The sequence below is a fragment of the Saccostrea cucullata genome, unplaced genomic scaffold (assembly GCF_032062105.1).
Source record: "Saccostrea cucullata isolate Sc308-1 unplaced genomic scaffold, CSIRO_AGI_Scuc_v1 ctg5722, whole genome shotgun sequence".
NCBI classification, from domain to species: Eukaryota; Metazoa; Mollusca; class Bivalvia; order Ostreida; family Ostreidae; genus Saccostrea; species Saccostrea cuccullata.
In genome coordinates, this window is record NW_026929163.1 from 22,835 (window position 1) to 38,047 (window position 15,213).

The 15,213-nt window shown below is 36.1% G+C and overlaps 1 protein-coding gene and 1 long non-coding RNA gene across 3 annotated transcripts; one reads left to right on the forward strand and one right to left on the reverse strand.

Moving 5' to 3' along the window:
• The first annotated feature begins 2,065 nt into the window (after positions 1 to 2,065).
• On the forward strand, positions 2,066 to 7,339 carry LOC134279960 (uncharacterized). Of its 2 annotated transcripts, none has more exons than XR_009994795.1 (3): positions 2,066 to 2,591; positions 4,366 to 4,589; positions 6,915 to 7,339. It is a non-coding gene; the product is annotated as an uncharacterized LOC134279960 (long non-coding RNA). The 2 variants fall into 2 exon arrangements; XR_009994796.1 differs by lacking the exon at positions 6,915 to 7,339 and adding an exon at positions 4,821 to 6,228.
• Positions 7,340 to 9,102: 1,763 nt separating this feature from the next.
• On the reverse strand, positions 9,103 to 10,596 carry LOC134279959 (integumentary mucin C.1-like; the record flags this gene model as incomplete). Its single annotated transcript, XM_062762371.1, has 3 exons — positions 9,103 to 9,380; positions 10,119 to 10,256; positions 10,441 to 10,596. Coding segments are annotated over 3 exons (572 nt in total), but the record flags the coding sequence as incomplete, so codon positions are not given.
• Between the last annotated feature and the right edge of the window lie 4,617 nt (positions 10,597 to 15,213).

Sequence of the window (15,213 nt, forward strand, 5' to 3'; positions counted from 1 at the left end):
TTTAAAGAGGAGTGACAAGAAGTCAGGGAGAAAGAAACCTCGGATTAATGACATTGATCCCATCATTAATCCAGCACCAGATTCCGTGATGAAAGTTGGCACAAAGTATAAACACCAAACTCCAAGAAGAAATTAGATTTTGATTCTGTATTACCGACACCAGACAGGAAGAAGGCACCAAAAAACAAGAAGAAGTTGAGATTTATGCCTCTCAGCCCAGTTGGGTCAGAGGATCAGAAACATCTGCCGGCAAAGAAACGAAAAGTCATTGGAGTTTCCGAACCACAGCCAAAACCATGGGTAGGAAACTTGAATGAAGACCACAAGCAGAAAATCGTCTCCAATCAGTCACTCTGCTCAGACATCATGAATGAAGTTCTACGGATTTTAAAGGCACAATTCAAAGACATTCAAGGCCTTCAAGGAGTCGAAAACACCCCAGTTTGGGACGAACAAGATAACAGATGGATCTACCAATTTAAATTTGCCAATGCCATGTCACCAGCAGCCCAAATACACCATAATGGCAAATACCACTGGGTCTCATCTGCCAAGGTTGATGGACAAATTTATCTATTTGACAGTCTCTTCCATGGGTCACTCTCCCCATCACTACAGATACAACTGGCAAGTTTGTATGGGGGAGACTTTAAGACAGTTACAGTTAGAGTACCATCTATCCAGCAACAAACCAACGGTGTTGACTGTGGTCTGTTTGCCATTGCAAACGTTGTCCAGTTTTGCTTCGGATACTACATTGGAAAAAAATTGATAAAGTTCGACTCCGAATACCTTCGCGCTCATTTGGTTTGCTGCTTAGAAAAGGGAACAATGACACCATTTCCAAGAGTTGAGACGAAAGCAAAACTGAACAAAAAGAAGATTACGTACATCGACATACCATGTGATTGCAGTAAATGTAGACTCCCTAACTTAGTGCAGGAAATGGCTGGATGTGATGGAGACAAGAAATGCAATAGCTGGAGACATTTGGATTGCATAGACAAAGATGGGGACTCAGATGATTGGTTCTGCACCCCTCACAGGAACTTCTAAAAGATGTTCATATGGTTAGCATAACCAAAGAGATTGTAAAGAAATAGAAAAAAAAAACTTGAAATAAAAACAAAAAAAAAAAAAAAAAAAAAAAAAAAAAACAAAACAAAAAAAAAAAAAAACAAATAAAAAAAATGGACCCAGAGTAGAACTACGTCCACGTCGTTGGGTCTGGAAACATGCATCATTTCAAAGCATGGCTAAGAGTTCTACAAAAACTTAACAAACAAACAAACAAACAAACAAACAAACGAGCAGAAAAATGTAAAAAGTAAAATAAAAAGAAAAGAACAGAAAAAAAAAAAATAATAATAACAATAACAAAAAAAAATGGACCCAGAGTAGAACTACGTCCACGTCGTTGGGTCTGGAAACATGCATAATTTCAAAGCATGGCTAAGAGTTCTACAATAAAAAAAAAACAAACACACAAACACAGCAACATAGATCCTCTACAAAATTGGACTTTAAATTACCAGATTTGTATATAAAACATTCATAACTTTAAACAAAACAATAAAGAAATGACTTAAATGCACCATTAATCACAATCAGGGCATTCAAAAATCAGGACATTATACCCTTGCAAAAATTCAAATCGCTTTAGAATAACAAATAATAAGAAAAAAATTCTAAATTTGCATGAATAAGTTTTATATTTCATACATTAAATTAATAAAATATGATTCAAAAAAGAAATCAATGAAAAATTGCTTTTGTTGCAAGTTTTTATATTATCAGGCAATCAGGCCATTATACCGCAAAATCAGGACATTATACCCCTGTCAAATTTACATGTGAAATAAATCCCCCTAAACAGATTTTAATTGCGGTTTTTTCCCTGAATCTTATAGATAATAATAATATTTAATATTTCCAACAAGAAAAATATAGGTTTTACATTTAAAAACTTTGTATTTTTGCGTTTGTACTCAATCAGGTCAATCAGGGCATTATACTATCAGGGCATTATACCCTCCCCATTGTGGGAAATGAGAAGGTACTAAAGACCTGATATATTAAAAACCTTATTTGACCTGATTCAAAATCGTCAGTAAATATTCCAAACAAACGAATTTTTGTATAGCATTATGCATCATAGTCATAACGTCTTCAAATAAGTCATTTGAAGTACTCAATATTGTCATTTAATCTAAAATAAAAACATCAGGTAAATATCAGGTCTTTCGTATATCCGGTTATTAGTGTGTCCCAAAAATCGGACACATGTTTACAAACTGAAATCATGTGAAGTGCAGTGGAGCATTTTCTTACCACACAAGCCACAAGCTGTATGTAGACATGCACGCACATTTAATCTGCAGCTACGAAGTACTTAATCAATCCTATGGAGCATTATCCTTAGCAGAATTATCCGATTTGTAGTTTGTGTGAATTGTTTACGAGGAAATTCCGTCTGTTACATGAACAAGCCGTGACTGTGGTTCGTAGTTCCCAGTGATAAATGTATCGAGTGATGAAAGAGTCGACGGTGACATTTTAAAGTCTGATTGGCGTGAACCATCGGAATGCAGGTTAGAAATTTATTTTACGTAAAATTTACATTACTACAGCTGTACTATGGCAGCTTAGAGCATTGATATTTTTAGAAATACACAGACACACCGATACATCTGTTTTAAAGCTCAGATGCTTTCTGTTAGCCTTTTAAAGTTCTAACAGTTTTTTACTTTTTATTTAAATATATGTGAGCATTTAATTTCAACAAGACTCACTTTCAAAACAAAAAATTCAGCACTCCACTATCCATCATAGTGATACTCTTACAGACCGTTTCAAGGTAACTGCGGTACTGCTCTTTTGCAGGGCAAAATGATATAGTTTGGTGAAATATGACGTATAAGTAATTGTTAAATATACATCATTTCATTATCTTCCAACAAAAAATTTGCCAAACATTATTATTTTGCCCTGCAAAAGAGCAGTACTGCAGTTACCATGGAGGGGCTAATTCACACTACACTTATTATTAGTTGAATATACACTGCAACACTGTTAGGGTGAGGGCAGATACTTATTCAGTTTTAATTTAGATCGGGCTTGTCAAACCGCACTTGATATTTGGTGCATCGATGCTCTGTTCACACAGGGAGTTTAATTTAAATTAGTGTCACAGGTGGTGAAAAATCAAGTCTCAACCGGGACTCGAACCCAGGGTCTCTGGCGTACCGTGCCAGCGCTCTAACCAACTGAGCTATTGAGACCCAATATTTTGACTGACTTTCACGCACCTGTGAACCCGGTGACATATTTCCCCTCTTTGTAGAAATTCGTCCTCGAATTCTACGAGTTAAGGAAATGCTGTGAGGCATGTTCCAAGGAAATAGTGGGTTTTGTACGTTGGGCGCCAAATGTCACAGGTGGTGAAAAATCAAGTCTCAACCGGGACTCGAACCCAGGGTCTCTGGCGTACCGTGCCAGCGCTCTAACCAACTGAGCTATTGAGACCCGATATTTTGACTGACTTTCACGCACCTGTGAACCGGTGACATTAGTTTTATTAATTCGAATTAATTTACTGCGAATTAAATTACTTCGCATTAGCTCCATGTGAACACAAAGGGAAGCTTATTCGAATTAAATTTTGATGCATGTGTAATGGCAAAATTAATTCAAATGCTACATATTGGTGGTCAGATTCAAGTACTTGTGCTATTTTTGAGTGGATAGCCTTACTGACGCTTGACTGTAGAAGTAATTATTCGCATTTGTTTACTTCGCATTAGCTGTCATGTTAACACAGTTTGATTCCCATTAGTTTGATTCGCATTAGTTTACTTCGCCATAATTTACTGCGAATTAAACTCTCCAATTGTGAACAGGGCACTAGACTTTGAAGTCACACGATGTCGTGGTGTAAGTTAGGCCTACATTACCAGTCTAAATCTTGAATAGTGCTGACTTTAATGAAGAATTTTTTTCCCCACTATTTATCTGCAATTTATCCATTAAATCAAGGTAAATTTATTTTTTGGAAACTTTTGGTTAATTCTTGCAAGAATGTAGCTTAAAGAATCAAAGCACTGTGGATCCAAAGTTACTGCGGAAAAGAAATTGTGCGGATCAATAAGCAAGTGATAATTTTCTCTTCGCCAAGGCATTGTCATGAGAGCTTGCACTATGAGCAGCGCTTCATGCTGCTGTCTGTACTTGCTATAAAAAGCTGTTCAAACAACGTCTTTAGTATCAAAATTTATTGACAAAAAATTGCACAAATGTTGCTCAGTTTAATCGCAAAAGAAATTTGTAAAAACAATTGTAATAATAGAAAAATTGCTTATTTTTTAGATGACTGCAGGAATGGTTTGTTTGATTATTGGCCTATCAAACATTTTCCAGTCATTTGATGATGCCACCACTTAGGATAGTATTAAAGCCGCAAATATAGACTTGTACTCAGCACTTATTGCCTTTGAGAAGTAAGGGATCCTTTTGACACTGAATCTCGGTTTATACGGTCTCATTGGAGTAACCTGTCTCAAGCATTTAGCAATGGGATTGGAACCTGAGATGTAAGAATCAGCGTCTTATTGATACTTTGATTGGTAATTTTATTTTAGAATTTTCACTTCTTCACTCATTTAGAGGTGTTAATATATACCAGTGAATAGTTTTAATTTAGACCTTTATTTGGAACTCAGTGACATTGTCCTAACATGTAATATGAGGTTTTTAAGGTCTCATTCACTTCAAATGCTGGGTGCATGGTTAAGTAACATTACTGCACCATGTTTTTGTCTTAGGTTTTATGCAGTGAATAATCAAAGTACTCAGAAGTACTGAAAGCTGGGCTCATTTACAGGGTAATGAACAAAGACCGTGATGACAGTTTAAAAACAAGTTCAGACATTGTTAGCTTGACGATGTGTTGCGTAAACTAGTGTTAGCGAGACAGCGTGTTGTGTGAAATTGTGTATAAAGTGTAAGTGTGACAGTATGTTGTGTAAACTCGTGTTAGCTAGACAGAGTGTTGATTGAACTCGTATTAGCGAGACTTCGTGTTGTGTAAACTCGTGTTAGTGAGACTGGGTGTTGTGTAAACTCGTGTTAGCGAGACTGCGTGTTGTGTAAACTCATGTTAGCAAGACAGCGTGTTGTGTGAACTCTTATTAACGAGACAGCATTTTGTGTGAATTCGTGTTAGCATGACAGTGTGTTGTGTGAACTTGTGTTATCCTGAAAATTTGTCGTGTGAATTGGTGTTAGAGAGATTGCATATTGTGTGACCTCGTGTTAGCGAGACTGCGTGTTATGTAAACTCGTGTTAGCTAGACAGCGTGTTGTGTGAACTCGTGTTAGCGATATTGCATGTTTTTTGAATTTGTGTTAGAGTGACAGTGTGTTGTGTGAACTCGTGTTAGCCTGACAGTGTGTTGTGTGAAATGGTATTAGGATGACAGTGTGTTGTGTGAAATGGTATTAGGATGACAGTGTGTTATCGCAACAGCGTTTGGAGCGAACTTGTGTTAGTGAATAGTGAGACAGCCTGTTTTGTGAATTCGTGTTAGCGTGACAGTGTGTTGTGTGAACTCGTGTTAGTCTGACAGTGTGTTGTGTGAAATGGTATTAGGATGACAGTGTGTTGTGTGAAATGGTATTAGGATGACATTGTGTTATCGCAACAGCGTTTGGTGCGAACTTGTGTTAGTGAATAGTGAGACAGCCTGTTTTGTGACTTTGTGTTAGCGTGACAGTGTATTGTGTAAACTCGTGTTAGCGTGACAGTGTATTGTGTAAACTCGTGTTAGTGAGACTGCGTGTTGTGTAAACTCATGTTAGCGTGAAAGTGTGTTGTGTGAATTCATCTAAGCGTGACAGTGTGTTGCGTGAACTTGTGTTAGCTAGACAGTGTGTTGTATGAACTCGTATTAGCCAGACTGTGTGTTGTGTAAAACTTGTGTTAGCGAGACAGCGTGTTGTGTGAACTTGTGTTAGCGAGACAGCGTGTTTGTGAATTCGTGTTAGCATGATAGTGTGTTGTTTGAACTCGTGTTAGCCTGATATTTTGTTGTGTGAAATTGTATTAGCGTGACAGTGTGTTGTGTGTTAGTGTGACAGCGTGTGGTGCGAACTTGTGTTAGTGCGAAATTGTTTTTCAGTGTTGTGATGGCGAGCTGTGTGATAGCCTAATGGCGTCTTTTGTGTCGGCAAGATGGCACGTTTCTATGAAAGTGCTATTGAGCTTTAGCAAGTGGCCCTATTTGGACTTGCCTTATTATAATTGATCAGTTCTCAGATATACAGTGAATTACCGGTATTATTGTCACCATGAAATCAGCATTTACAGTTGCAATTACCTAGTTAGCAATCATAAGATATTGGTTTGCCAGTTTTTAAAATTATGGTGTTCCAATGATGTGAAGTTGAAGTGTGTAAGCATGTTAATTTCAACAGACTGCCACTCCAATACAGCTTTAAACAACACGCTGCTGTGTTAACACAAACCAAAATATCATGCAAACACAACTCTAAACAATCTGTTGAGTGTAAGCTTCACTGCATGTTGGATTCAGTGTGCTGGCGTAATATCACTGACGTACATGCTAGCACATTGTCACCTCGTGCTAGTATGTTGTCATAAATACTCTAGCACATTATCCTAAACCCGCTAGTGCATGATTACTTTGCACTTGTATGTTGTCTAATTAGGGGATAGCATATATGACTGCCTTAATTGGTGTAAACTTCTTTTAATTGATGAAAGAGTACATTAAAATTTACAAATTATACACAGAAAATGTGACAATATCTTATCTCTCAATTTTATAATCTCATGAATTGCACTTTTTATCAGTAAAAGAATTATAAATTAAAAAATTTCAATTTCTTTTGGATAGGTGTGACTCATCTGAATACTGAATTTTGATACCAAGCATGACCATGATTTGCCAGAAGATCATCTGTTTGGATGTGACATGGAATAAACAGCATAGTGAAAATAAGTCAAGTTTTGGTTTGTGAAGACAACTTTTAAACACACTGTGTATTATTTTTAAATTTTGATTTGACAACATAAATCAACAAATATGAACATATCAATTGCTCTCAGTTTTTCAAGTGAAATAGTTATTGTAACAGAAATACATGTACCAGTAATAACATTGGAATAAATGTTATTTTTAAATATAATAATATTTTGTTTGTGTTGCATGTTGACCTCTTTATTAAGGTCTTCCCTTTCAAAGTTTAGACTTACTTATTCTAATGATTAAGATAGATCCTCTGTCTTCAGCAGGAATATAAGATCTTGTAAGATATGTATGTGTATTTTTTACAGTATAATGAAAAAAAAAATGTTATTTTGGCACATACAACTAAATAAAGGCATAGACATGTATGATTCCAAGGAATTCAGTACATAGGGCATGTACATGTAGTTTTCTAAAACAAGATTGAAGAGATGTCCAGTCGCATTTCAATGTCAACTGCAAAACTGTGCCTGTTGCATACTTATTAGCCCATCTGAGCTAAAGGAACCAGTAAATTTTTTAAAAACATAATTTTATCCATTATCATCATTGTCTAAAATTTCACAATATCATTTTCCAGAACCAAAGTGAAACTTGGCACAGAGCATCCTTAGTGTAGGGGATTCAAATTGTTCTTATGCAGGGCAATACCTTCAAAGAGATTTGTTTCTTTAATGCTGTAAATGTATTATATTTAGCTTGTACAATATTTGGTGGAAATTGACTTTTGAATAAGTTAGCGTAGATGTTCTTATTTATGTTTATGTACAAGACTTTTAGCTTTGTACTTGATTTAGTGATTGCTGCATTCCGCCAAAGCCGCTAAAAAGAATTCACAGCCATATGTATTATGTTTACAATATACCTTTCAGAGAATTTTACACTCCTATTGAGGTACCACCATTTGCTAGTGGAAAGCTGCAAATTTGAAACATACACAACACATTTCTGTGCGTTTATTATAAAAGTATTGTTCTACTAACTGATTGCAACTAATGAAGATTGTTCATCATTATTGTAAATACATTTGGATTTTTTGATTTATTATATAATTTGTTTATTTTATTTACCTAGTTATATTGTATATTAAATGATTTTAAAGCCATTTTTAAGATGGTAATGTAGCAAAACACTTATGTTTCTGTAGTATGACACGTTTCACAAACATAATTGCAACAAACATGATATATCCGATATCAAAAGTCATAATATTGGAAGTTTAACTGTTGTGGATACGATTTCAAGAATGCTGTTAGAGAGAGTACCTTTTAGACCTCATGCTCACACCAAATTAAAGAATTCAAGTAAGGGTTTTTGAGACAAATCGAAAAAGAGAATGTTAGCAAAGTTGACAATCTAGACAGAAACATTTAATCTTTTGCTTATCGCTAGGAAGGAAGACCCACTCGTTGCTTTGCAACGAGCTTTGCTCTAGTTTTCATTCTAATTATGTTTCATTAGACAGGCATCGTGACAGGAAGATGGCAATCTTAAGACGTCAAATAGTGTGTCTACTCCTACAAAACCGAGATGCCCATGTCTCGATAGGCATTGGCAAGAGAAAGAATCTTAATGCTAATAATGATCAATTCACATAAAGCTGGTCGTATCTTTGCATGGTCAAGTATTCTCCATTGGGCGTAAACAAAAAAGTGTCAATTAATCTTTAAAATATTTAATAAAAGTTGTTTCAAATGGAAAGATGTCGCTCGCGTGGCAGCGTGGTAGAGTCGCGGAGTAAGGAGTTGTGGGTTTGAATTCCACCTACTGTAGGACGTGGAGACCGGTCCTTCGGATAAAACCGTATAAACCGAGGTCCTGTGTCGCAGTAGGTGATCCCATACTGCTCACTGGACCTGAGTGCCGAGCATAAGTAAAAATTTACAGCACTCCAACGACTATAGCAAGTGCTGGCGTCTCAAAAGAGTGAAAAATAATTCTAGAGGGACGTTAAACAATAACAACAACAACAAAAACGACAACAACAAAACATGAAAAAGAGTTACATAAATCAATTAAGTGTCCGAGAGAGTGAATACAATATGAGTTTATTTATTCAACCTTTGTGCTCACATAAATCACACGTTTTTCTACAGAGATAATTCAAATTAATATCCAGACACACCAACAATTTGACTTCCGGATCAGCGCAGTGGGCTACGTCGTAGTCCTCGCACAACCAGGGTGGTGACGTAGTAGTTGTTGGTGTTGTCGTGGTAGTTGTTGGTGTTGTCGTGGTAGTTGTTGGTGTTGTAGTGGTGGTTGTTGGTGTTGTCGTTGTTGTCGCAGTTGTAGAACGTACTGGTGTGGCCGTGTTTTGATGTAGATGGATATCTGTTGTTTCAAAGTTGTGTTAAAAAGATTTTAACCACGATACTTGAGCAGGATAATTTAATAATAAATACTTATGCTTAATTTGTATTTCAATTATATATCCATCTGTTTAATATAAATAAAACAAAGACAGTTTGAAAACATTTTTGGGAATAATTTAAATTTAATCAAGACGTGCGGATGGATGAAACTCTTGTGAGAACCTATTGATTGTTATTCTTTCAAACTTGTGATTTTGATTTGTAGAATATTTGACAATTATCAAAACTTTATTCTTATTAGGGAAGCTTCTGAATTAGTTTCTGTCAAATTGTTTTACAATCCTTACTTTATATGCTATATTTAATTAAAGGCAATGACCGCAACGGAAACTCATTTGGTAGAGCGCTTGCTCCATATGATAGGAAGGTCTTGGGTTTGAACACCTGCCACAACTGACCTGAAGTCGATAAAATAGGTAGCACCTGTTCCGCCACCAAGCGCTCGGCATTTCAAAAAAAAAGTTTGCGGGTTCTTTGGATAAAGCCTTGTAAACCAAGGCCCCGTGTCACGGTAGGTGTTGGCACGATAAATATCCCTCACTTCTCAACGCTTACGGAACAGAGTACCGATCGAATATAAGGTTTAAAATTCGAGACCCTTCACCGGTATATGTTGATGCCTCAGTTTGAGTGAAACTTTCTCGAAAGGGACGTAAAACAATACGTAGTCAATCAATGTCATGTAGCATTAACTTACCGCATTTATTACAGGTTTTTTGGCAGTATTTGACTGCGCGCGCAGGATCTGAGCAGAAGACTAGGTCTGCTCCTGGAGCACTGCATAGGTCCGGGGTGTTGTCCACACACGGGACCGAGGTGGTGGTGGTCGTCGTAGCTAACAAAACGATCCATATCAATTAAAATGCAAGCATACACGTTTTTAATCTTATGTTGATTTTTTTGCTTTCAATGGCATGTAAGAGATTGTTAGACAATTACATTTTCATTTGTTTCTCTCTTTTGCACGGAAACTTCCTAATCTTTTTAATGAAAGTAAAAAAAAACTCATGTTCACTTACGACATCTTCCGCATGTTTTTCTGCACCAGTTTACAGACAGGTCGGGGTCGGAACATATAGAAGACTGAACAGATGTGGTGCTGCAGAAAGCAGCATTTAGATCCATGCATACTTCCGGTGTTTGTGTCGTTGTTGTCGTCAATTCCGCCTGTCCACCTGTCAAAACATGCTAAACATCTAAGTACTAAAAATCAGAATTTGAAGATAACAAACAGTATAAATCTATTAAATGATACAAACCTAAAGCTACTGTGAGCACGGAGCTCCTAAAGATACCCCTCGCCTCCCATATAATTATAATAGGAGTCCATGTTTTGCTCTGGGAGACACCCGAAATAAAGTAAAATTGGAGGTAAGAATGGCATTACGTAGTAAAGAATCTGTGAAAGTATCGGTGGTATAGGAGGACTAGCGGATAAGAGATGGGTACCCTTCAATATTATTAAAAAAGTGGCAGTGTCAATGTTCAGTGCTATGGAAAATCCCCCGAAATATGTGTCCGATCAAAAAGTGAAATACTAGTAGGGGGTCATAATGATACTATGTTACAAAGAATCTTTGAAAGTTTCATTAAATTTCATTCATAAGAGAAGAGTACCCCAAGACGTAACAGACAGATGGACGTACAGAGATGGACATCTCGATCGCTATATATCCACCAACTTTCTAAGTGGGGGGGGGGGGGGTTATAATGAGAGGAAGCAAACCCCTGGCATATCAATAGTTGGGATCAGATGCCAGGGAGGAGTAAGCATCCCTTGTTGACCGTACACCTGCTGAGTGCTCCTTGTCTTACAAATAAAAACATATTGCAAACAAAGTCATTGTGTCGACGACGTATATTTTTGCGAATTATAGACGTAGAAAAGGATGAATTACCATAACTTTTGTTCTCAAACAAGAGTGAATAAAAATGTCAACAGTTCCTAAAAATGGTTCGTATCATTATAAGGAAAACCACATTCCCTTTCCTTTTTTTTCTATAAGAGCAAAATAAACATACGATATTTCAATTTCTGGTTTCTAGATATAGAGAATAATACATACCCTTTTCCATATCACATCCTGTATCAGCCCGAGACATCAATATCAGCCAGAGGGCCGAAGGCCCGAGGGCTGATATTGGTCGAGGGCTGATACAGGATGTGATATGGAAAAAGGTATGTATTAATATGTTTATTACATACTTAGTAATAAAATACAGCATACATTAGGTTGAGAAGAAAATAAGTAAATAACTAGGAGACTTATTGTTCAAAGAACAATAAGAGGTCTTTCCACCTTCTTTGAATTTCAATTCTGTTTTATATCTGACTCCTTAAAATTAAATTCAATGAATAAGAAAACAAAATTTGTCTTAAAAGGATAAATAAAGAAGAAATAAAAAAAAAAAAAAAGATGAAGTGACCTTGTCCTTTGACCTTAAAAAAATCTTCAAGGTCAAAGGTCAAGGGTCACAATGCAATTGACCCCATGCCTCTACGACTTATACTTTTCAAGTAATAAGGTTTAATAGTAAGTACAAAGATGTTAAAGGGCAATAATTCATATAAGGAGTCATCAGATCCTTTCGCACTTATACGATGAATTTAGGCCTAAAGACCCTTAAGACATTAGTGAAAATTTGATGTTTATAGTGTCTATGGTTTCGGAGGAGTAGCGATAACAAGGTTTTTCACACAAGGGGCAATAACTTTTAAAAGGGTCAATCTTAGGGGACAAGAATGGAATCTTCAAAAGAGTATGAAGAGTGCATATTACAGACAGAAGATAGATATTATATGTTTAAGGATATAGGAGCTATTAAAAGAAATTTATTCCTCATATTTGGAATGACCTTGACCTTTGACCTTGAAATGAATTTAAAGGCCAAAGGTCAATGAAACTGATGCAGTTGGTTTCATGTCTCTACGACTTCTCGTTTTGAAAATTTTTAGTTTTTTATAAAATTTATAAACTTTCAGGGGCAGTTACTCATTGAAGGGGTCAAAGAAAACTTTCGCAATGAATAGATTGAAAAGCCTCCTAAATTAGTTGAAGACAATGGTGAAGGTTTTAAATCTCTACGGTTTACGGTTTCGGAGGAGTAGCGATAACAAGCTTAACGGTGAAAGGGGCAATAACTGCATAAGGGGTCCAAGTTAAAACATGGGGGGTCATTTTTCGGAATAACTTTAAATATCCAGTATCATGAACTATAAAGTTTTTCGATAAGTCTTACGGTGTCAAAACATAAGGTGAGAAATAGAATAATAAAAAACAGAAGCATTTCAAGAGGTCTTTCCACAGAAAGGTGGAAAGACCTAATAAACAGAAGAAAATCAATAGGTCTTTCCACAGAAAGGTGGAAAGACCTAAAAATGAATGACCTTGACCTTTGACCTTGACCTAAACTTGAAGGTCAAAGTATTTAAAGTAGTTGAAGACACTGTTTAAGGTTTCGCATCCCTACGGTTAATGGTTTTGAAGGCGTAGCAATACGAAAGTTTCGGGGGCTATGTTTGATCTACATTGTAGTTTAACACTAGTAGACTAATTGTTCACTGAACAATTAATGGTCTTCCCACCTTTCTTTTAAGTTTTCATTTCATTTGAATTAAAGAAGGAAAACCAAAAAAAAAAAAAAAAAAAAAAAAAAAAAAATTAATAAGTGCTGCCAGCAGGATTCGAACTGTGGACCCACAGCCCACAGATTGCCAGGCGAGCGCTCTACGCACAACACCACAGGCTCCGATGAAATTGTTTTCCGTAAACTAAGAGTGAAGAAAAAAGAAGAATTGAAAGCACGTGGATTTAAATAAAAATAGTACAGAAACACGTGTATTTATTTGTTTGTTATGGAACATAGAGAGGAATAATGAATAGTTCTGAGAAAAACGATTGGTGGATAATGAAAATGGAGATTTCCTATTAAAAAAAATCATTTGAGTTTGTTTGTAGTTTGAATAGATTGAGTTAATCATACAGAGCTTATGATACATTCGAACTTCCGTGTCGGCACTGTGTTTACAATTTGTGAAAATATAGGCGCGTTTGTTTTGACAGAAATGGCGAACTCATAGGTTAGAATAAATTATCATCTCTATTAGCATTGAATTCATAGTTATGAGCATAAATTAAACTTGAAGCATGCATTTCATGCAGAAGACGGTGTCACGAAGAGCGTGCAAATTTGTTTTATATGAAAAATCCGTATTTCCGAGTTTCAGCCGATTCATATTTAAATCTAAATAAAATTAAAATAAATTCCATACACCTAAGAAAGCTAGAATACTTGGTATTAAAATGTCGTAATAGAGCAGGAGAATCGAATGATATTAACAATAATTGCAGAAATAGCCAATGCAAGCTTTAATTACTTTTTATGCTCAGCAGTAGCTTAATTTCAGACAGAAAAAAATGCAGATTTTGCCGATATTCTCTAGAATTTCATTGTACTTAAGAGACTCACCTTAAAACTTTCAGGACACTTTCTTTCAGGTCTCTTCTTCCTTTTATTATGAATTTTATGTCGATATTTCGTTTCGTTTGATTTGTAGACGTTTTCTCTAAGTTGGTGTTGATTTTATTTTTTTTTTTACAAGGGGGGGGGGGGGTTATAAGCATTTGTTAGAGTGATTGTTGTAAATTATTCCACGACCTTTAGCTTGATTGTGACCTTTGGGTCAATGGGGTCAAAGGTCAAGGTCATTTATCAAGGTCAAAGGTCAAGGTCATCCCCAAAAAAAGGGAAGAGAGAGTGTAACTCGAGATTAATACTTGAGGCTGAATCTAGATAAAGGAAATGAATAGTTCTTTATTACCTTCTGAGTAAGGGTCAAGGTCAGAGGTCAAGGTCAATGTTAAATTTCAAGGTCAAAGGTCAAGGTCATTTGGATTTTAAGCTTAAATTGATCATTTCTCTAGTTTTCCAATGACCTTGACCTTTGACCTTGACCTACTTTTCAAGGTCAAAGGTCATAAGATCTCATGCACTTGGTCCCATATCTTTACCACTTTTCCTTTAAAAGTTTTTAATTTTTCTTGTCAGCTTTAAGACTTTCAGGGGCAATAACTCATTGAAGGAGTCACCGAATACTTTTGCAATGAATAGATTCCAGAGTCCTCTAAATTAGTCCAAGACCTTGGTGAAGGTTTCATATTTCTACGGTTTATGGTTTCAAAGGAGTAGCGATAACAAGCATTTCTTGCGAAAGGGGCAATAACTTCGAAAGTGGTCATAGTTCATACGCGTTGGGTCAAATTTGTTCCTAACTTTTAATGACCTTTACGCCGAACAAAAAGTTTCTTCGATAAATGTCGAAACAAAAAATCAGCGGAAGAAAAATAATAATAAGAATAACTAGAGCCGAGCTCGTTGCAAAGCAACGAATAGGTCTTCCGTTGGAGCTACGGATAGGAAGACGTAACTTTGAGTCTAGGTCAAGCCACATTCTAAAGTTATACAAGTAAGCAACCTAAAGGCCTGTAAAGGAAGAAACTTACAATGTTTCGCCATGAAAAACACTGTAAAGGAATGTATGTGAACTTGAACTTTCTAAATGACCTTGCTTCAAGCAATGACAATCATACGGTATGTGTATTACCGACTGAAAAAGTACACACATGTTTTTTATATATTCTTTTAGTCCATGAATCCAGCCAAAATATCTTATCTTTAGTGACCTTGAACTTCAGTCAAGGTCATGTCCCGCCCTGCATTATACATGTATCAACAATGTTTTACAGGTACAAATACTGTAGCAAATTTACAGTTTCTTTGTCAGTAACCCT